The following is a 23,479-nucleotide window of genomic DNA, read 5'->3' as shown; positions in this document are numbered from 1 at the left end:
GGTCATCCTTCTTGGTTTTCCTGTGTTTTGCAAAATGTATCTTGGGTATTCTAAGTTTCTGGGCTAATATCCACTTATCAGTGAGTGCATATCTAGTGACTTCTTTTGTGATTGGGTTACCTCACTAAGGATGATATCCTCCAGATACATCCATTTGCCCAAGAATTTCATAAATTCATTGTTTTTAATAGCTGAGTAGTACTCCATTCTGTAAATGTACCACATTTTCTGTATCCATTCCTCTATTGAGGGACATCTGGGTTCTTTCCAGCTTCTGGGTCTTATAAATAAGGCTGCTATGAACATAGTGGAGCATGTGTCCTTATTACCAGTTGGAAGATCTTCTGGGTATATGCCCAGAAGAGGTATTGCTGGGTCCTCCAGTAGTACTACATCCAGTTTTCTGAGGAACCGCCAGGCTGATTTCCAGAGTGGTTGTACAAGCTGGCAATCCCACCAGCAATGGAGGAGTGTTCCTCTTTCTCCACAACCTCGCCAGCATTTGCTGAAACCAACTTACTCTCGATTGTAAGGTACATTCCAAATACCAAAGATGTTAGTAAAGGAAAACTGTGAATCTTTTCGATAGCCTATATAATCACCTTTTGCTCTTTCAAGTCTCATGTTATATGGCTTAGCATCCCTATTCTACAGACAAGAAAACCACTGGGTTCAAAGATAACACTGTAATAAGTGTCAAGGTTGACCAGATATTGATCTTGAGTCAAGTGCTCATTCTGGCTTAGATTCTCCCTAGTAGAACATGTAAGGGAGTTTCCTTTTGTATGTCACTTCATTCAAAATTAAGAATATTAGGACTTCTACTAAATCTTGAATGTGTTTGAAAAGTTTGTTTTAGAAGACTGTTTTTTTAAAAAGCATTAGTTTTAACATTCCTCTCAATGAGGAGGTAGTTGACGGTTAAGCTGTAACTAACCACACATGTTCACATAGCACATCACTGTCTTACTAGATAGCACAGACTGGAAGGCAGTTGAGAATAACTTCCAGGACTGTAGCCATGTGTTTTCCTATTTGGCTAGGAGGAATCTCTTTCAAAGAACCCATTAAATGTCTTTTTTTCAAAGTTTTATTTTAAAAAGATGTACATTTCTATGTAGGGTGTTGAAAAAATAATTCTGACATTATATCAAGTGGCAAATAATCTTTACAAAGAACCCAAGATGACTAACTCAACATAAGAGACTTTATACTTCCTCTTATGTAAGAAGTCATGTGATCTCCTTTTTAAAAAGCTAATGAGTTAAATAACAGCCGTATGCTACATTGTTTTTTTTCCTATAAATAAAGAATTATGTGTAGGAAGAAACGGTAGTTAAATATACCATTAGCCAACTGCATAATCATGATTACCAGACTTCATTCGTGGAAGTTCAGCAAAGCAGCATTAAAAATGTCAGAAAGGGATCTCATTAAGATAATTCTACAAGTAAATTAATAAAAAACTGTCCTTCCAACTATCCATGCCTTTGGTAGTCAAGATGAGTTGAATAGATCTTTTAAAAAATTAAAACTTGTTGTTTTCCACAGTGTGGTACTAGAAACACTCATAACAATTCACCCAAACTGATGTCTTCCTGAAAATGCAGGTTGTCTTATCTCCACACTAGACTAATTGAGTGAATCAAGAAGCCACCACCAAAGCACATTTCAACTCACAGTAGTTCTAAGCATGCTGGGTTCCAGAATCAACTGTAATACTTGGTTCTCCCTCACCCAATACTTCAGACCAATAGAACAAGAAATTGAGCCTGACTGGGTTTTCATCCCCTGTTTCATTTACTAGTGATTTCTGAGGCACAGCAAGGAACACGAAAGAATGTGAGTATGATATTCTGATGTGCTGCAGCTCCTGACAACATACAAGTATTTATTTAGAATGAAGAAATAGAAGTGATACTTTCTGAAATCTAATACTATAGCAAAATAAAGAGAGCTAGGGTGATGGCCCTACATTCAAGAATGTTGACAGTAACTCCTGAAGGCTTTTGTCTGCCTGGTTTTCATTTTGTTATGTTTTGTTTATGATGCTATGGACGAAAAAAGAACAATGAGGCACTAACAGATGAATGTGTTGTGGAGTTGTTCCAAATTGGGTATGGAAGAAAGTAAGGGTGAATCAGTGGTTCTTTTGCTGTCATGTTGATAAAACTGGTAACTTCAAATTTGCTACTGAGTTTAGGTACAAGTGAGTCTAACCAAACTGTTGCCTAACTAGTGAGTGATTCTTTTCTATTACAGCAATTGTTCAACTGTCAAGCTCTACGGAAACTAAGCATTCCTGATAATGACCTCTCAAGTCTGCCAACCTCCATTGCTAGCCTAGTTAACCTGAAAGAACTCGACATCAGTAAAAACGGTAAGATAAGAATCTCCAAACAACTTCAGATCTTTTTGCTGAAAATATCTATTTTCTTAATAGTAAGTTATTCTTTTATTTTATTAAAGTTCTATTAATTTTAAGAGAAAAACTATACCCATAACTTGTCCTTTTCATCTCACAGTATACCTGACTTCCCTGGATCTAATTCCTCACTCGACTCAGATATGCATTCTAACTTTCTAAACTATTTTGCATCCTCTACTAGGTTCATCCTCATTTTCAGAGCATTACCTACTCAATGAATTCTGTTCACTTCCTTGAAATAATCCTCCCATTTGCTCCCCTGAGCTTTACTGTCTCCTGGACACTCACCTCTGCACAGCATTCACTTATTCACCATGCCTATTGGCTTTCTTCTCCTGGCCCAGATTGCAAACTCTATCCAATGGCAGAAGGGACATTACTTTCACATTCCAAATGACTTGAGCAGATCCTGGAAAACCATCAAGGCTCAGTCACATCTGTTGTATTTTGAGCCAAATTCATGAACCTGGTGAATTTTTTGACCTGGTGCTAATATTGATTTTCATATTGTTATTTCCCTGAAGGTTTCCTAGGGGAAGATGGGCCTTCAGATGATCTCAAGTGTCCTAATTCATTCAGTAGGTCCTTTTTACCTACTGACTTCAGCTACCTGTTTTATTAGAATACATTAAAGATCCATCTCAAAGAATTGTGACCAGGTATTTGTGGTGCAAAGCACAGCCTCACCATCAAGTTCTTAAATGAAAAATGTGCCATGGTCACATACAAGTATTGCTATGGTAACTCCACCCAATATGGTTGGTGCCAAGGGGAAAGGCATGAAAAAAGCAAGTCCTCCCTCACAAAACTTGCATCTTAGAAGTGATTTAGATATGTAAACAAGTGGCTCTGAAGGACTGAGTAAACAGTTGTGTGTGAAGCTATGTTCAACCTGAAGGCCATCTTTAGGAGGAGGGTAAATATGCTCTTAGAGAATGTTTCCTACAAAGTAGCAAACAAGCCAACCAAGACGAATGAGAGCTGGATGGTCCTGGCTTGATGTCTAGGTAAATAGTCTGTTTAAAATCTTCTTGGATGTAAACATGGCATCTTTAAGATGTCTGATGCCTCGTGATGCTCCATGACAGTTTCCTAAGGGAAGTCTCTACAAACACTGGCACTACTTGAATGTTTTCTTCACAAGCCTTCCTACACCTTCTCACTAAAACCCCAGATTCTGCTGGTGAAATCCACTATAAGCATATTCCACTTCACCCTTTTCCCACACATGAAAGTGACACGCCATATACATTATATATCAACTGCAGTCAATCCACTTTCTAGCATTTAAGTTCAGTGATATCTCAGACTCTTTGTTGTTGCTTTTTTATTTCTATTCCCAATAATGTATGGCTATTACAGGATCTCAATAAATATTTACTGAATGAATTCATGATTGAATGGTTGAGAGTCATTATTAACTTTACAGTGTCACTGGAGAGCTAAGATAGATACCCACAAATAACTAATAATCTCTAAGACAGTACTCAGAGTAGTGCTTAATTACATGTGTTATTAGAGAATGGCAGAACCTAATTGAAACTGTTGTATTAATAGAAAGGGGGTCAAGTTCCAGATTTAACTTGAAAGAGATAATACATTTGCCACCAGACTCTTAAACAATCTTCCATACTAAGCTGACTGGCCACTGAGATATTTTCTATGAGAACAACTCAAGAAAGCCTACAGGTGCTCCTGAATAGCAACCAGACTTAGACCTATGGATAGGGGCCTCATATCCACTTTTATTCCTGTAGGAATATATTTACTGGGGGTGAAAAGACAGCATTTAAGAAAGTATACAGTTCTTCCTGACAATCATATTTCAGCTCCCAGCAGCCACATCAGGAAGCTTGCAACTGCCTTTAACTGAAGCTCCAAGGAATCCAACAACCTCATCTGGGTTCTGTGAGCATTGCAGAGACATACACAATAAAATTAAAGTAAATGTTTTTAAAATAATAAAATTAAGGAGCATTTGCTGTATGTTACTGCTATCAAAATTCTTAAATGCATTTATATTTAAAATTCTATGTTCAATGTATGATTCTAAGAAATATGATGTAGCTAATACCTTATCTGGCCTTTGAACAAATTAGTAGACAGTACAAGTAATAAAAACTTACCTTATATTTAAAGATGATCATATAAAATATTACCATATATAAATTTTAAGTTCCTAAAGAGTGACTTTATTAAAAAGAATATAATAATTCCCAGAGGTGTTTTTATACTAAAAATTACAGGTTGCATTTATTTATCCCAGAAGAAAGTCTGTGTGCATCTTTAGAAGTCTTTGAAACTATTATTTACTTTTAATTCCATAGCCTGGAAATATTTACACAAAATGGCATGTAAGAGATGTCAGGCCACAATAGGATACATGTTTTGATTGCAAGGGTGTGAGGTGACACTGAGAAGACCACAGCTGGCAATCACAAAAACAGCCCTTCAGGAAATTATAGCTGCAAGCTGTCCCGTCCCCACATTCTGTGACATGGACCTGGGCAGTTACTCAAAGAACTTAATGAATCTTTCAGGAATCTGTCAAGTGAAGAAAGAACAGGAGTCTGAAATGAGTAGAGTCAGTATTGCAATTGGCAGTTGAGAAAGCCCTGTTGGAAGGGGATAGACTACAGCAGAACTGGAGTACAGGGATAGAATATCGATTGATATCTCTAGACAGACCCATGCCAGGTCTCATCAACCTGAGCGAAAACTTGACTGAAATGTGTTTGGATTAGATTGAGAGAACCTTTAATAAATATGTTCATTTTGAGTCTAAAGCTGCTTTTGACCATTCATTGTAGACTCTCATCTTACTTCTGTCAATTTCTTGTCACATTATCCTTGGTCATTGCAATATCTGACACAGGAGCTATATACAATTTCCTCAACCCTGATTCTTTCCTCTCTGACTGAATGCTATAATCTCAACAGAGTCTTCTGTTTACTAAAAAATAAATCCAAGTGTTTCTTCATGCAAATGCATGTGTGCACACATGCATGCACATTCATATAAGCACACTTCATAGATGCACAGAAGAGACTTCAAATATTATGTATTCTGAGATTTTCCTTCCATTTACAAAAAGGAAAGTAATTATTGCATAGTATAGTTGCTTGTTATGTGATAACTTTTACCTTGTAGATGGTTTTGTTTTGAACTTACATCACCTTTTCAGGTGAGGAGGAGACATTGGGGATCCAATCTGGCGCATTTTGCATGCTAAGTAGGCATTACTTTTCCACTTGATTTTTTGAATAAGTGGTATTTTATGTGATCTTAGAATTCAGAAACTATCTTGTTCACTTTTCTATTTGGCACTATGAGCACAATGTTTAGGGCATATTGTAAATTTTGGCAGGTAAATAATATTGTGTCCTATTGAAAAGTACAATGTTAATTATTTGCTATTACATTAGATACTCCTCACAAAGTCCCACTTGGCACACTGGAAACTTCTAAGTGGTTTAACTGACTGCTAGAAAAGACACATTGAGTAACCTGCTTCATAGCAATATGTTAAATACCTATGTTCTTTGGGGAAATGACTATCACCTGTCAAGCTGTGACTCTCCCTTTAGCTTCACACTAACATAGCCATCTGTCTGCTGAGCATAGGTACATGATGCCCCACAGACACCTCAAACATGATACATTTAAAATCTAACTCATAATCCCTGTGATATGTTCATCCTTCATTTCCTAGGCCTCTGCTTATATTACTGTGATCCTCTGAGGCAAAGAATGAAAACATTTATTCTCACTTCTAGTTTCTTATCCATTCAGCTGCCATGTCCTATGTCTGTGGAAAGTCCATTTGTTTCTCTAGGTGTCCACAGCTGTAGTTCAGTTCTCTCTTGGGTCTGGCATGTACTACCCACTTGAGCAGCCCCCTAAGTGCTCGTGCTTGTCCAATCACTGCCAAACTGACCCTTCATTTGTTAGCTCTAGCATCCACCTAAATTTCCAGCATGGCTATGTTTCTTTCTAGCTTAAGGTGATTCTGTGGATCTAGGACACAGTATCATTCCTGAACACAAAGCTGAGAGTCTCTCTTCATATCTGACCTAATAACACTCATTTCATTTCAAGTGCCAATCTAACCATAGGTGACTGGCATTTTTTTTCTCCTTATGGTCTGGGTACTGGAAAGCTTCTCAAACATTTAATAGAGATTCATGATCTCTTTCTCTTTTCAAATATTACTTCCTCTGCATAAATCACTTTTTGTGCCTCTTGTACCTGGCTCACTTTCACTCTACTCAATATTCAAATGTCATTGTTTCTGTGAAGATTCTGGATTTCTAAATTAAGTCAAGAGCTTGACCTCGCTGTACTAACATGACTTGTGTGTTCCTTCATTAAAAATAGTCAGGATTTAACTTTATAAAAACATTCATGTAGTTTCAAGTTTCAAGCTAGTGAATATTTTAACTGTGCAGAAAAGAATATCAGATAATGTGTCTATCAGAAAGATAGAGTGTTAACACTCATTGCAGATATATATTCTTTTTAAATGAATAAAACTTTGCAGACACACCTAAGTGGACATGCCAATCCCTTCACCCTCCTTGCTGTCTGAATTGAGGTTTAAATTTTCTGTAACATACTATCACATTTTACATATTGTTCTTCAAATGATTTTGAGTAACCTTCTGCATAGCATTATGTTAAATACCTTTGCTCTATGTTTTTATTTTATTTTTCTGTATGAGTGTTTTGTGCCTGTGTGCCTAATGCACACAGAGAGATCAGAAAAGAGAATCAGATTCCTTGGACCTAGAGTTACAGATGGTTGTAACGAGTGGCCATGGGCATGCTGAGTGGAACTCCTGCTTCCCAGTGATACTCAGTAGCATCTCTCTCCACTGATTGTGTAGTCTTCCAGTTCTTCAGCCTCTTTGACTTGCTGAACTGCTTCTGTCTGGTTGAAGCCTGTTCTCACTATTACAATGTCTTATTGAGTTTTAGTCTAAACATTCTGTCCTCTCTTCCTCTCTTCATTTTAAGTGTCTTGATGCTCTTGATATTCAATTCCAAGCTTTTAGTCAAGTTTGTTAAGACACACAATTAGTCTGGCATAATTTTAAATTTTGATTTGAATTTAACAGTTAACTTGGAAAGAACTTATCCTGGTGGTGATAAATAACAACAGGCCACTTCCTATTATTAAGTCTTACTTTGTGGCTTTCACTTGAGTTTTACAAATTTCTTTAAGAAGCTTAACGCACATTTTTCTTTACATTTGTGTGTGTTTGTGTGTGTGTGTGTGTGTGTGTGTACTTGCCACTGCACATGTGTGGAAGTCAAGAACCATCTACTGGAATCAGTTCTGTCCTGATACTGTATGGGTCCCAGAACTGAATTTTGGACCTTCAGTTTGTCAGTAAGTGCCATTACCCACTGAGCATCTTACCATGTAGTTTTGTGCACATTTTTTTTTACTTACTAAGAATTGTTTTAAATCATTTGTTTTATAAACTGTATCACTTTTTAAAAATTCCTTTTCTTTCTTTGGTTGATTCTATATTTCTGAAACATTGCCAGTTTTGAAACCTTTGTCTTATACTCAGTCACAATGCTGAATACAATTCTAACACATTGTCAACAGGTCTGCTAAAATTCAAGTGTGTCATACAGTCTGAACGTGGGCCAGTTTCTTTCTTTCTAATTCTGGTATCTATGTGTATTCTTGAGTCATTTTTTCACAAGTTACAATCCAACTAGTAACTAGTCCACTCCATCATCCAGATTTTCAATTTTATTTTAATTCTTTTTCATAACTTTCTTCAGTTCAATGTTGTATGCCTCTCCACAGTATCTGTGGCCACTTTATACTCTGCATTCCTAACATTATTTAATCATTCCACCTATACTAGACTTTTATCAGAAGTTTTTGTAATTTTTATCATGCCACAAACCCCAAACTCCATCCGACCCGCAGAGACGGGGGAGAAACGACACAAACGCCAAGGAAGGTTCCAAACAGATTTCTTCTTTATCTCCCCGAACAGTTTTTTCTCTCCCTCTCCAGGTTTCAACTGCTTGTTCCAACCGAACTGTTTACAGCTTTTTCCCACAGCATTCTCCTCCCTCCCCCCAGGGCACATCCTGTTTTTCTCAGTCCTCTGAGCTCCTTTGAAACAACATTCTCCCCCCTGCTGAGGGGTATCCTGTTTTCAGTCCTCTGACCTAATCCCTCCCCCCTCTCCTGGATCCAGTCAGAGTTTAGCCAGGGCACGGGGTGATTGTCCAGTAACTCGGCAGGCAGGCTGTACAAGATCAGCAAGCTCAGATTCTTGCAGCCAGGGAACATGGGGCTTGGTACCCTCACTCCCCACATAGAGTTCAGGCTCAGGCTCTTGGCAAACACGGACCACGGGGCTTGGCATACCCGCTCCCCACATATCAGAAGTTGCTATAATAAAAATGCACATTGTCTGAGGGTGGGTGTAGGTTAGGGATATATTAATAATACATTATAACCCCCACTATCAGCTTCTCAGATTGATGAATATATTATGCTCATAATTTTTACATAGTCAGGGCACTGAAAGGATGAGGAGCTTGCTATCAGGGGAACTTAAGTTACAGTCACAAAGAATGAGCATTCATTCCCAGCTCTACTGTACAGGAGGGTGATTGAGTATAATAAAGCATGAGATGTTTCAAAAATCAGTTCACCAATGAAATAATAAATGTTTGAAGAGATAGGCTGGTATAAACTGGTCTTAGCATTGCCTAGTATACACATGCATCAGAGTATCACAGGATTCCTGTCAAATGTGAAGAGTTTGTATTCTCATCTTTCAGTTAGAAAATACATTTTAAAAGAGCCCATTTCATAGAATATTTATCTACACGGTATAATAAAAATATTCAATTAACTGAAAGGCAATGAACTGGAAAATGAGGTCCCAGCTTCTTGTCTTCAATTTAAAAAGAAAAATCATTCCTTTTTCTTAAAAATAAGTTTATTATTAACAATTATTATTAAGTATTATTATTATTAGTGACCTTCTAACAAATTTTTGTTAATTGTAATAAAACTTTGTCATTTGTGTAACCTGAGAGAGACAAGAACATGTTCAGATTTTTGATAAACCAGCCTTCTTTTCTCGGCAATAATAAATTCCCTAATTGTATGCAGTGATCCATTGTCCATCTCAATGTATTTTCCTAGCTAGTTTTATGTCATCTTGACACAAGCTAATGTTATCAGAAAGGCGAGAACCTCCTTTGATAAAAATCTAAAATATCCGGTTGTAGGACATTTTCTTAGTTGATTATTGATAGGAGAAGGCCTAGCCGACTGAAGGCAACACCATTCTTGGGCTGGTGGTCCTAAGTTCTATAAGAATGTAGGCTGAGAAAACCTGTAAGCAACAACCCTCCATGGTCTCTGCATCAGCAACTGCCTCTAAGTCCCTGCCTTGCTTGGGTCCCTGTCTTGACTTCCTTCAATGATGTACTTAAACGTGGAAGTACAAGTTAAATAAACCCTTTCTTTCCCAATTTGATTTTGGTTCTGGTGTTTCAGAACATCAGCAGAAACCCTAAGACACCCTCACTTCTTTATTCAGTAGTGAAATTAAATTTATACAAATCAGAGAGTAATGCATTTCATGATATTGTGATGTCTGAATAAATAGTCTAAGTTGGCTTGGAGCTGATGCATGGCCATAGTAGAGTAATTGTTTTATATGGTGAAGTTAGTTAACGAATGATACAGTTTAATTAGTCAGTGATTTTATTTTAAGTCTGATTGCTGATTTTTCATAGCTTCTTAGAGACAATGACACCATAATCTAAGGACTTTAATGAAAATGAATTAATTTGAAAGTGCTTCCTAATTCTCCAGCAATTAAGTGGATTTTTCTCTCATCCTCTAAAACTTACTTTTATACATGAGTGGATGTGTGCAGCACCATGGTGAGCAAAATCACTATTGTTAGTTGTAATGAGAGGCAATCATAGTTGAAGGGTTATTATGTGTGTTACTAATGTGCCAATTATTCCACCCCTTCCTGAAGCACTCGTGAAACATGGGATAAATCACATTCTCCATCTGCAGGAAGAAAGGGAAACTCTCTGTTCCAGACTCCCAAGAGGAAGCAGTTAATGAATTTTTTTAAATCTTTAAATCTTTGAGGATTTTGAAAGAGAAGGATAAACCCCAGATGTCTGCACTGTAAATTTTCAGGGAACTTACCTTGGGATGCTTTGAATGGGTGATGGAGTAATGTCAGCATGTGTTCATAATCAATATGTAATAATTGTGCTTGTTGGTACCCTGAACTATAGAATTCCTTACTTCATTACTGCATAACATATCAAAAATCACTGTTGTGCACCTTAAGTCTACTTTCCCCGTCTGTAGAATCTCTCCTGCCCATGATGGCTCAAATAAATTCACAGTATCTTTTGCTCCATTAAATAACCTCATGACAATGAAAAACAAAACTGTATCTCCTGTGTCCTCCACAGCTCAGTAACTGCTCTAGTGTCTTTGTAGGGACATGAAACCTGGAACATGTCAGCCACAGCATGACCTTTTCAAAAATATATGGTCTATAAATCCTTATGAATAATTTGAAGAGAATGAAATTGAGTTTATGTGCACCATTTTAAGTCCCATGCAGCACTTCTGGTTCATTATGACTAGGAGCTGAACCTTATACTGTCCTCAAAGCCACAGTGACTTCTGTTAGAATAGAGGTGGGTAGAATGTTCAGTTAAGCAGCCTACTAAAAATGAAGGGAGAATCGAAATAACATTAAATGCAAAATAATATAATTAAATAGTCCATTTCATTAGATACTCAAAATCTCTGTTAAAGAAAGGGAATACAGAATCAGTGTCCATTAATCCAGTTGGACCAAGTCACATGTATTCTCCTATGAATACATTATGAGTCAAGGTCATAACAACTTTACAGAATTTTCTCAAGATATGTCCCAGAGGCAGATTCTGTTGTGTGATTGTAACCATTAACTGATAACTTCACCAGACCATGGAATGTCACTGAAACAAGCAGGTTCTCACAAGTAACCCAGACCTCCCATGCATGGTTCCTGAGTCCCTCTTTCTTCTCCACTGGGGTAGAACACAAAGCATCCTCTAGATGCTTCTCCAATCCACTAACCCAACAGACACATGCCCTTCACTTTGACCTTACAGAATACTACAAACTGTCCTCCGAAGTCTTCTTGTCAGTCCTCACCCTGTTATAGTCTATTGTACCTATTGTTGCCTTATGTGCCACATATCCTTAATAATTTTCATTTTTTTATTGTTGTTCTTTTTTTTACTAGATATTTTCTTTATTTACTTTTCAAATGCTATCCTGAAAGTTCCCTATACCCTCCCCCCGCCCTGTTCCCCTACTCACCCACTATAACTTTCTATATGAAGTAAAATTAAACTCTATGTTCTTATATGTAATTTTTTTAATTTGTTAATCGTAATTATTTCAAAACAGATCCTAGTTATCTTCTTTGAACAATTCTAATTGATCAATGTACATTTCCTATACTCACATGAACTCATCTGTGCTGCAGAAGTGACTGTTTTTATGAGAATAAAGAGCAGCATTGTCTACACAAAGCAGGGCTGCATAGGAAGATACTAGAGTCACTCTTTAGCTCTCCCATCACCTCCCTTCTAATGAGATAGTAGTTCTAATTTCTTGCTGACACACTGAGGAGTGTTAAATTTACATTAAATTCTATGCAAATTGCCCTGTCTTAAGTACTGCATTGATGAATATGTATAGGTAGAAACTATATCCCACAGCAGATAAAATCCTGGATTTCATAGCTGTTGCTCAGAATAGGCAAACGTAATAGTACTTGAGAGATGTTGATTTCAAATCCTGACCATCCAGGGTGAATCTTACTTTATTGTCAAAAAAAAAATCTTTGGGATAAAATAAAAGTACATATAACATCTTTCTCTAAACATTTCATCTTTTACTCCTCTGAGACTAATACAACGTGTTTAGTACACAAGTAACCTGCCTGTGCTTTCCTCGGAATAAAAATTAAAAACAAAACAAAAACAAAAAAAACCCAAAAACAAAAAACAAAAACAAAAAAACCCTACAATTTCAAGGACTAGTAACAAGTAAAATGTAGATGAAAATGTTTTAGTAGCTGTGTTTCTGTTGTTTTAATATATAAGATACAACATTGTAGTTTTTCCTAGCATTTAGCATTTGTACCACATAGTAAATTATTTGCTATGTTTATGTGCAATTCAGAAACATAATCATTCAGTATTCACCCCCATAATTATGTATATTCATTTGTACAAAAATTTGTAAGTAAAAAATGTGTCTTGTAAATTTGAAGGGACACTAAATCATTTAAATTTGGCATTTATAAAATGTGTTATATTTTGTTTGTTTGAAAAGAGACAATTATCCTTTCATTTTAATAAAGGTAATTAAAATCTATATCCTCCATACCAAAATCAAGTGTTTCTTCCCGTGTCTGAAATGTATTTAAGTTCAATGCTTCAATCTACCTTTGTGAAATATAATTTACAGGCAATTTAACAAGCACTTGCTAAGTTGTCATGTTTTTATAGGTGCAATGTAGGAAACGAAACATGAATGAATCTCAGTGTCTGACTCTATCATGGTCTTTCTAGATCATTCCCTTCTAGCTATTCCCATCTTTAAGGTACCAGTCCCTAATAGCACTGTCTTCTCCTATGCCAACCCTGGCAAGTCTTGAAATTTTTCTTTACTCTTTCTGTCATTCAAGTTCTGTGGTTAATTATCAGTATGTTCTTTTGTAGACCTCTTTAACACTCCGTCCCTACTCGATGACTACAGTTAAGCAAAACTACAAGCCTGCTTGAATTCAGTTTTCTATTATTGCAGAATGGAAGTTGTGGAGAACCAATCACATATATTGGTAATATAGAATTCATGATCACAATCCAACGTGTAGCCTTTTGTTCTTCACCAATCATCTCACTCTCTTCAGTGTGAAGATGACCACATATCCTCCACCTCCAGACCTGTGACTTGTCATCTCCATGCTCATCTGGGCTGCACATACACCACGGAGAATTCTGAACTTCTCAGAAGATGCTTTCTATCCCCACCCAGCCTCTGCCCTATACTGCCTGACTGCCTGTATGTTGGTACAGGAACTTTCTCCCAAACTGTCTCTCCACAGTTGGAACATGCTCTCTTGCATATCCCAAGAACATCACGGCAGCTTTCCTGACTCTGCACTGTATCATCTAGATACTTTAGTCTACATGATTATTCTAATTAGAATACATATGGACTACTATTTGTTCAGACCTAAAAGAACAAAAGCTTCCTGCTGTTTTCTCCCAACTGTCTTCTTCACTACAATAACTTTAGAAAGATTGTTTCTGTATTATCTGTATTATCTATATAGTCTTCCTCTCCATCCACTCTTAGACCAAACCTCATTCTTTAACAAATATTACATCCTTCCTATAGGTTGCTTCTCGGTCATAGTGACCTTTTACCTTACTAAGTACACTGGTCATTGATGGTTCTCTATTGATGAACTATCAACGTAGTCTGAATTAGTACATCTTATTTCTCAACTTGAAAACTCTTTTTCATTTGAATTCTAGGTCTCAGTGCTTTCATTTTGTCCAATATCTTACTAAACCTTTTTTTTTTTTTTTTTTTAAAATTAATTTTGTTATATATTCATTGGTGTTTTGCCTGGATATATGTCTGTGAACCACATATGCACCTTGTTCCCCTGAAGACCAAAAGAAAGTTTTCAGTCCTCTGGAACTGGAGCTATGATGAGTATAANTTTTTTTTTTTTTTTTTTTTTTTTTTTTTTTTTTTTTTGTCTCCTGTGTTAATTCTTCTGAATTTTGGAGAGCATCACAGCTGAATTCTCTTCGTCACCTTCATTATCTTCTATACTGATTCCATCAGTGCTGATATTGTTCCATAGTTTAACTATTATTTATATAACTAGACTCTCATTTCTTTTCTGTGTATGCATATGTGTTTATGAGTGTTGTGTTTCTGTCTGTGTCTGTATGTATATCTGTGTCTGTGTATATGTGTGTCTGTGTGTATGCCCATTTGTCTGTATCTGGGTCTAAATCTGGGTTTTGTGTCTGTCTCTCTGTCTGTGACTGTGTGTGGGTATATGCATATGAGTATAGGTGCCTGCAAAGACAAGGAGATCGATTCCCCTGGAGCCAGAGGTACAGGTGTTTGTAAGTTATCTAATGTGAGTGCTGGAAATTGAACTCAGGTTTCATAAATGTGCTTCTAAATTGCTGAGCCATTTCTCTAGACCTGAGTAGCCAATTCTTAAGTTGGTCTGGCCTTGTCTCTTAAACTCTAAGTTTATGAGCAAAACTCTTCCTGGCTTCTCCTACTGAGTTCCATCCAGTAGTTATAGATGCCCAAAGTACAGCATTGTCTTCTATCTAAAATTTATTCCATATACTATGTTTCCATCAGAGCAGAAGGCAATTCCATCTCTTTAGTCACCCAACCAAACATTCTGGCATCTTCCTTAATTCTCTTTCATTCCATTTATCTAATATTAAACTGTTATTTTTGTGATGTTTCTCATTGCTAAAACATGATATATATTTTATTTTTGCATATATGTGTTTTTGTGTGCATTCACCTGATAAAATATAAGCTCCAACAATAAAAAGAATTTCCTATCTTTTCTGAACTGTTTACTCAAAGTTCATTATTTCTCAATAGTGTAAGCACTCAGTAAAACCTGTTGAATGATGGATAATTCTTCTTCAGAAACTAAAGATCTATTAGAAGAAAAGTATCAGATTTTTAGCTCATAATCATGCACAGTAGTGTTTTGTTTTATTTTGTTGGTTTTTCCTGTTTTCTTTCTAGTCTCATTCAGTGTAATACAAGCTAAAACAGGAGGCAATAAGAAGTTAGGGGCTTTAAATAGTTGAATAAATCCTCATGTGAACACTAGAATTTAAATTTCTCTATATAGATGGTATTTAGACCTAGAATTGGGTGAGAAATTAGATGGAAACAGGCAAAACTTATAACAAATAAAGCAAACATCAGAATAGTGAGATACAAAAACAACTTTTATGTCACAGAAATCTCAGTTTCAGTATCTCTAAGTAGTGTCTTTTTATAAGCTCGGGGATCTATGTTCTATTGTTGTTAAGTTCAGAGTTAGTAATGAGATGAGACTCTCCTACATTTGTATTCCAAACTTAACTTCTGTACAGAAAGAATATTTTTTTCATACTTAGAAATAGAGTTAGAACCAGTTTAAAACTAAACATCTATTTTAATGGCACTCCTTTTGTGTCGTTTTTAACTTCAAAAAACTTTTTTCCCAAAAAACAATTTTTATTAGATATTTTCTTCATTTACATTTCAAATGCTATCCCAAAAGTCCCCTATACCCTCCCCTGCCTTGCTCCCCAACCCACCCACTCCTGTTTCCTGGTCCTGGCATTACCCTGTACTGGGGCATATAATCTTCACAAGACCAAGGGCCTCTCCTCCCAATGATGGCTGACTAGGCCATCTTCTGCTACATATGTAGCTAGAGACACGAGCTCTGGAGGTACTTGTTAGTTCAACTGGTTATTGTTGTTCCTCCTATAGGGTTGCAGACCCCTTTAGCTCCTTGGGTACTTTCTCTAGCTCCTCCATTGGGGGCCCTGTGTTCCATCAAATAGATGACTGTGAGCATCCACTTCTTTATTTGCCATGATCAGAAACCTTTTATCACTAGAGAAAGCTAAAACCCATTTTAACTACAGCTTAAGAGACTCTGTAAGAGCTGGAAAAATGAATGTCAAACCCTAAGTTCAGCTCCCCAGCATCCTCTTAAAAATGTTAGGTATGATGGCATGCTATGATTCCAGCACTGATAGAGTGGAGACAGGAGGATACCTAAGTTCTGGCCAAATAGGTGAGTCTCAGGTTCAGTGGCAGATGCTGACTCAAAAAAAAAAAAAATGGAGAAAGAAAAGATTGGAGAACACAGTATGAATCACACACACACACACACACACACACACACACACACACATACACACACACATCTGGCAAGATGTTGTGATTTTATTTGAATTATCCTGTCTGCAGCACACAGGAAAGCCCAAATAAAAGGAACAAGTTAAACCTCCTAACCTGAAATCAATGATTCCCTGACTCCCCTCCTCATACCAGGTAGAAATCACAAATTGATTAGTCTCAGATGTCTTTCTTCCCTTATACATTCTGTTTCCTAGTAGAAGAATGAACAAGCATGAATGTCAAATGGAATACAGGAAGCAGAATATGTACAAGGAATAAATAGCCCTAATAAGTAACAAAAAGGTTGCTTCTCAAATAATCAAGCATTTAGATCAAAGCCTTTTATTTTCTTTTGAGCCAGGGCTAACATAGACCCAGCTGGCCTTCAACTACTATGTGGACAAGGATAACCTTCCTGTCTGCACCTCCCAAGTTTGCTGAGATTTCAGACAGGTATCATTACACCTTGTGTATGTGGAATGAAGAATCAAGAATCAAGAACTGAGAATCAAGCCCAATGAACTCTGCAGTTCAGCAAACACTTTATATTATTCAAGTAATTAATAATTTGTTAACACACTTATCATTAATTCTGTGGTTTAAAAGGTTTGTTTCTAAGAGGACTTGAGTTCAGAATGCAGGAATGATGTTTCCTTTTGTCATTCATTTTGTGAACACAATCAAGTTAGACCTTGTGATGCATTTAATGAAATGAATGCACTGGAGACATATCAACATAGTGCCTTCATTTGGAGTATAAATGTGAATTAATGCCATTTGCTATTTGTGAATATAAAACTGCCCAGTTTTAAAAGCAAACATGCCATTTTGCCTATAAAACTCAATGCCCCCATATAATTAGTGGCCAGAGAAAGCTCTAAGAACTTTCTTCTACTATGAGGCGGGTTCAGCCTGACTCTGAAACCAGCCTAAACATGAAAAGAATGCCCAGAGTTTCAGAACTCGACTTGGGCTGTCCTTAGAGGGGAGCTCATACAGTTTTATGGCCTTACCTGAAAACAGGGGTTGAAACATTGGATGTATGGTGCTGCTTTCACAGTCAAAAACCTTTACAAAAAAATCTTAGCACTAAGCTGCTTTTATTTTCATTCCTGAGAGTTGATAAAGGGTAAGATATAATTGTCCTTAACTTTATATGCAACTTCCAGCTAGTACTATTCTAAAGCATTATTTAACTTTCAATTTTATTAGGGATATTGTGTTTATGCTTCTCTTTTGTGTGGCTTTATAATATTTTGTTCTCATTTCTGCTTGAATGCTTGCCCTACATGGAGTTTAGATCCAAACTTGTGGTTTTAATTGCTTATTCTGACTGTAGGAGCCAGAGGTTCAACATGCTTGCTGGGGTATCTTCATGAACTCATCTCACTGTTTTCTTTTCAACCTTTTAGGTGTACAAGAATTTCCAGAAAACATAAAGTGCTGTAAGTGTTTAACCATTATTGAAGCCAGTGTCAATCCCATTTCTAAGTGAGTATAAATAATTAGATTTTACTCATATTTTTATTTGTAATTCCATTGGCTTATAATGTACCTAGATGGAACTTCTATGATAGTAGTTTTTGATGTAGCATCAACTGTCATAGTTAAGAGAATAATAGAAAAGCTACCAAGATTTCAGAGTTTCATTAAAATAATTAAAAGCATTATGAATGTGAATAAAGACCCAACTGGCACAATATAGCATTACTTTGAGCAACCATGGCATCGATTTTCCGTAATCCTCAGCAGTATTCCATGGATGAGAGTCAAAAATCAAGGAAATGGATGTTAATTGCAGTCATGGTAAGAAATTAGCATCCAGGACCCAATGGAAGTTCAAAACTGTTGGAAGATTTAAAGATGCCAAAGAATGCTTTAATAGTTGAGTGTCCCAAAGAAATTGGGTCTGACCACAAATAAGTACTTGGGTCCCAGAGATAACATAAAGAGTATAGGAAAAGCCTAAAGGTGCAATAGATAAAGAAATATGAATGGTAAATGTGCTAGCATCAGAGAAATGATGCTTGTGGCTCAAGATCTATTTAGTTAAGAAATCTCATGGTAAATAAAAACGTGGCTATGTCGCTGATTCAAATATTTTCTGGAGTGAGAGGCCTCTGGAATCATGAGCAAGTGGGTGAGATGAGACCTCAACCTGAACATTCAGGTAAAATGGAAGTAAAACTAAAGTCTGGGAAGGCTACTGACATCTTAGTAGTACTTGGAAGAGATTAAAGCAGCGTGGTCCGGGAATGTACACAGTGGTGTTCCGAGAAAAATGGCATCTTATTTACGTGAAGCTGACAGCAAAACCCTTCAGGACTTTGTCTACATGAGTAGAGGAGAAAAGAATGCTTAATGGAGGGAGTATTTTCAAAAGACACAAAGAGACTGGTCTGAGTTTTACACCAGAGGACACAGTAGACTGAGTTGGAAGTGTACAGTGAGTGACTTGTATGTGAAACAGAAAATGTGATGCAACAAACAAAATAATGTGCTTCAAAATCAGAATTCCTGCATCAAAGTACAGTACGGGAGAGGGAAACAAATGCAGGCCTTGGAAATATTCCCCCAACTGTATACTAAATGCATTTTATCAGCATCTCGGCATAATGGATATCACTAGCTTCTGAAACCAAGACTGGGAACATTTCCTAAAGCCACACAGCACAGGGTGAATGAAGAGCTGGACTGATTTGTATGTTGCTTATTTGGTTTTCTGGTTTGTTTGGTTCTTTTGTTTTGCGGGTTTTGTTTTGTTTTGTTTTTTGTTTTTGTTTTTTGTTTTTTGTTTTTTGTTTTTTGGCTTTTTTTTGAAACAGGGCTTCTCTGTGTAGCCCTGGCTGTCCTGGAACTCACTCTGTAGACCAGTCTCGCCTCAAACTCAGAAATCTGCTTGCCTCTGCCTACCAAGTGCTGGGATTAAAAGCATGCACCACCCCTGCCCAGCTGGTTTTTGGTTTTCTTTAGTTTCTTGATTCTCATACATTGTCTTGTTTAGTAACTGCAGCAAGTCTTTTAGTGTAGAAGTTAGATTAAAAATTACATCATATCCACAGCCAAACAGTGGATGGAGCTTGGAAACTTTTATGACAGAGGAGGGGGTAGGAATGCAGGCCCTGGAGGGGATAGGAACTCCACAAGGAAGATCAACAGAGTCAATTAACCTGGACCCTTTGGGACTCCCAGAGACTCAACCACCAACCAAAGAGCATACACAGGCTGGACGTAGGCCTCTCCACCGCACATGTGAAGCGGATGTGCAGTTTGATCCCGAACAACTGGAGTGAGGGCTATTCTAAAATTTGTCGCCTGTCCATGGGATATGTTCTTCTAGCTTGGCTACCTTGTCTGGCCTCAGTGGAAGAAGATGCACCTAGTCCCAGGAGCCAGGGTAAGGGGATAGCTAGGGGGGCCCACCCTCTCAGAGGAGAAGGGGAGGGGAAGAAAGGAGGATTGTGGAATGGGGTAAATGAGAGGGGGCAGTGAGTGAGATATAAAGTGAATAAATAAAAAGTAAACAAATAAATTACTAAGAATTTAAAAACTAGTTTTATCATAGCTATTTCCAAATTAATTTCACATATTTAACCTTCTAAAATATTTTAAATAACCTATTTCATCAAAGGCCCTTAATACTTTGAATATTTAAACAGGTAAATAGTTTGAGAGGTTATAAAATTAGTCAATAGAAAGGCAAGTTTAAATCATGTGTCATTTTCAAAGTCAGACTTTTACTTTATATAAGTAAATATTTTTGGTCACAACTGAGTACACTTTGACAGGTGGTTAGTCATGAACTGTCACTATAAATAAGTTCAACATCCCAAGAACCCCTTTAGCCCATCTGTCCTTTCTAGAATGCCTTGTGAGTGGCTGGTGTCTGTGTCAGATTGTTTTTACTCATTTTACTGGCCACCTCTTGGTCTACATGTTAGTCCCTTTATTGGCAGGAGCATCCCATGTAGAGAGATCACAGGACTCCTGTGTCCATTGATGGGAGATAAGATTGTCTATAAGCTATATCAGTGTCCTTTCAGCAAGATCTTGCTGGCATATGCAATAGTGTCTGTGTTTGGTGGATGATTTTGGGATGGACCCCTGGGTGGGGCAGTCTCTGGATGGTCCATCCTTTCGTCTTAGCTCAAAACTTTGTCTCTGTCACTTCTTTCATGGGTATTTTATTCCCTATTTTAGGGAGGAATGAAGTATCCATGTGTTGGTCTTCCTTATTCTTGATTTTCTTGTGTTTTGGAGATTGTATCTTGGATATTCTAGGTTTCTGGGCTAATATCCACTTATCAGTGAGTGCATATCAAGTGAGTTCTTTTGTGATTGGGTTACCTCACTAAGGATGATATCCTCCAGATCCATCCATTTGCCTAAGAATTTCATAAATTCATTGTTTTTAATAGCTGAGTAGTACTCCATTGTGTAAATGTACCACATTTTCTGTATCCATTCCTCTGTTGACACTGATATAGCTATCTCTATGAGGCTATGCCAATGCCTGGCAAATATAGAAGTGAATGCCCACAGTCATCTATAGGATAGAACACAGAGACCCCAATGGAGAGCTAGAGAAATTACCTAAGGAACTGAAGGGTCTGCAACCCTATAGATGAAACAATATGAACTAATCAGTACCCCCAGAGCTCGTGTCTCTAGCTACATATATAGCAGAAGATGGCATAGTCAGCCATCATTGGGAAGAGATGCCCCTTGGTCTTGCAAACTTTATATGCTCCATACAGGGGGAATGCCAGGGCCAAGAAGTGGGAGTGGGTGGGCAGGGGAGCAGGGTTGGGGGAGGGTATAGGGGACATTCGGGATAGCATTTGAAATGTAAATGAAGAAAATCTCTAATAAAATAAGTTTAAAAAAAGATTGTCTATAAGCACTGCTGGTAGAAACTGTGCAGACATTTGAGAAATTCATGCTCAGGTGTCACTTCTGTTGCCTAGGGTAGTTTAGCTGGGAATATAGAATTCATATCCTTGAGCTTAAAAGAAACTAACAAGCTTTTACAAATGGGAGCTGTCTCTTTGCCACCATCGACTGCTATCCACTCTGATTTCTGCAGTTTCAGTCAGTCTGGTAGATATGCTGTATCCTTGTAGCTTTAATTTACATTTATAGTGTCCAATCAGCATATTTCTCTGCATATTAATTAAATGTATTGTTTCTTTGGCAGTGATTCGATTTTTTAAAAATTTCTTCTTGACTTGCCTTTTAAATGCTAAAATATAAGCTATTTTCAGATTCCAGAGGCAGTATGAGTCCTAAATCTGTAGTTTGTTCCTTCACGCTCTAAATAGTACCCATCACAGAGAGGATTTTGTTTGTATGAAGTCCTGTTTAATAATATGTATCCTAGCTTCTAGCCTAAGAAAATTTTGCCAAGTTCAGAGTCCTGCTGATTTCCCTGAAGCTTTTCTTGGAGCTTTCATAGCTCAGGCTTTCCCTTCAGGTTAGGATTCTCAACAGAGCTAATCTCTACTTATCCCTAGGAGATAATGGACATGAGATTTTCTTTACTGTCCGAGTATCCAATTGCTGCAGATCATTTGTTGAGAATGGTACCCATCCTGAATAGGGCTAGCAGGTACCTCCACTAAAAATTAATTGATTGTATGTGTTTGGGTCCATTTGTCCTCTCTGTTATGTTATACCACCCTGAATGTCTACTTCACACCACTGATACCCTCTCATTTACAAATATATAGTCTCATTACAAATCATTTACCCAGGAAATATGAGCCCTAATTAAGTTTCTTCTTTATCATTATCACACAAGTAAGTCTATGCCTTTTGCTTTTCTTTATAAATTTCACAGTCAGCTTTTCAGTTTCTCCAAACATGTAAAAGTCTGCCAGGATTTTGACAGTAGTTTTAAATTAATACTGATATATTGAGGACATTAACTCCAAACCACTTTATATCTTTTAAACTTTTGTTTCCTTTTTTATACATTTTTACATGTAAATATAACATATCTTATTTATTTTCACAAGTTTACTTTTTATATTATTGTGGATAATTTTTATTATCTCACTTATTTTGCCATATATATAAATACAAAAGAGTTTTTACATATTTGTATTATAAAAGCTAACTAAATTTCATTTCTTAAGTCTACTGGACTGTTTCTGAACATTTGCAAAGGAAGGGGTTCTGAAGAAGCAATCATGAACCTGTGAATTTCTCTTATTTCATTGTTTCTATTTGCTGAATATTGACTTTGTCTTGGAAGATCTCCTCTCACGCTGAATAAAGAAGTAAAAACAGACAGCACTGCCAGTTTTTCGTTATCTGCCATTGCTTCTTATTTTCTCATATAATTCTCTTATTTACTCTTTAATGTTCCATTAGTGGCTTTTAGTACTATTGGCACTCTTGCCTACAAGTCCTCTCAGTGAGATTCATTCAAGGAAATGCAGTCTCTGTCTCATGGCGTGTGTGTGTGTGTGTGTGTGTGTGTGTGTGTGTGTGTGTGTTTCTGGATTTTAGGAATCCTTTATTCTGTGTTCCAAAGCCACTCAAGCTGTTACAGAACTTCATCCTCATTGAAGGAGCTGAGATCCCAGCTTTCTGCTGGCCACCCCTACAGACACGATGGATCTCTCAAAAGTACTTCTACCTGCTAGATAATTATGTCCAGATGCAACTTGCTACCCAGCATTTGGTCATCACAAAGTGAGGGTGAGTCAAGAAGAAGGTTACATACAAACATGGCACTCACTGTACAGCCACATGCTGTTAACTGATAAGATATAACAAATCCATTGCTGGGCGTGGTGGCTCACGCCTTTAATCCCAGCACTTGGGAGGCAGAGGCAGGCAGATTTCTGAGTTCAAGGCCAGCCTGGTCTACAAAGTGAGTTCCAGGACAGCCAGGGCTGTACAGAGAAACCCTGTCTCGAAAAAAAAAAGAAAGAAAAAAAAAAGAAAGAAAAAGAAATACCAAATTCTGCCACCATACACTAGACCCATC

General features: G+C 37.1%; 1 protein-coding gene across 15 annotated transcripts in view; it reads left to right on the top strand.

Moving 5' to 3' along the window:
* Positions 1 to 23,479, top strand: part of Lrrc7 (leucine rich repeat containing 7) — a 444,829-nt gene that overhangs the window by 210,070 nt on the left and 211,280 nt on the right. For all 15 annotated transcript variants that reach the window (XM_021197138.2, XM_029537669.1, XM_029537671.1 and 12 more), the window contains 2 exons: positions 2,263 to 2,380; positions 17,895 to 17,973. In XM_021197138.2, coding sequence (XP_021052797.1) covers positions 2,263 to 2,380; positions 17,895 to 17,973 — 197 coding nt within the window. The remainder of the gene's footprint in view (positions 1 to 2,262; positions 2,381 to 17,894; positions 17,974 to 23,479) is intronic.

Source organism: Mus pahari, chromosome 4, assembly GCF_900095145.1.
Source record: "Mus pahari chromosome 4, PAHARI_EIJ_v1.1, whole genome shotgun sequence".
Lineage (NCBI taxonomy): Eukaryota > Metazoa > Chordata > Mammalia > Rodentia > Muridae > Mus > Mus pahari.
Note: the sequence above shows the minus strand (reverse complement) of the source record. Positions and strands in the feature narration are given on the sequence as shown.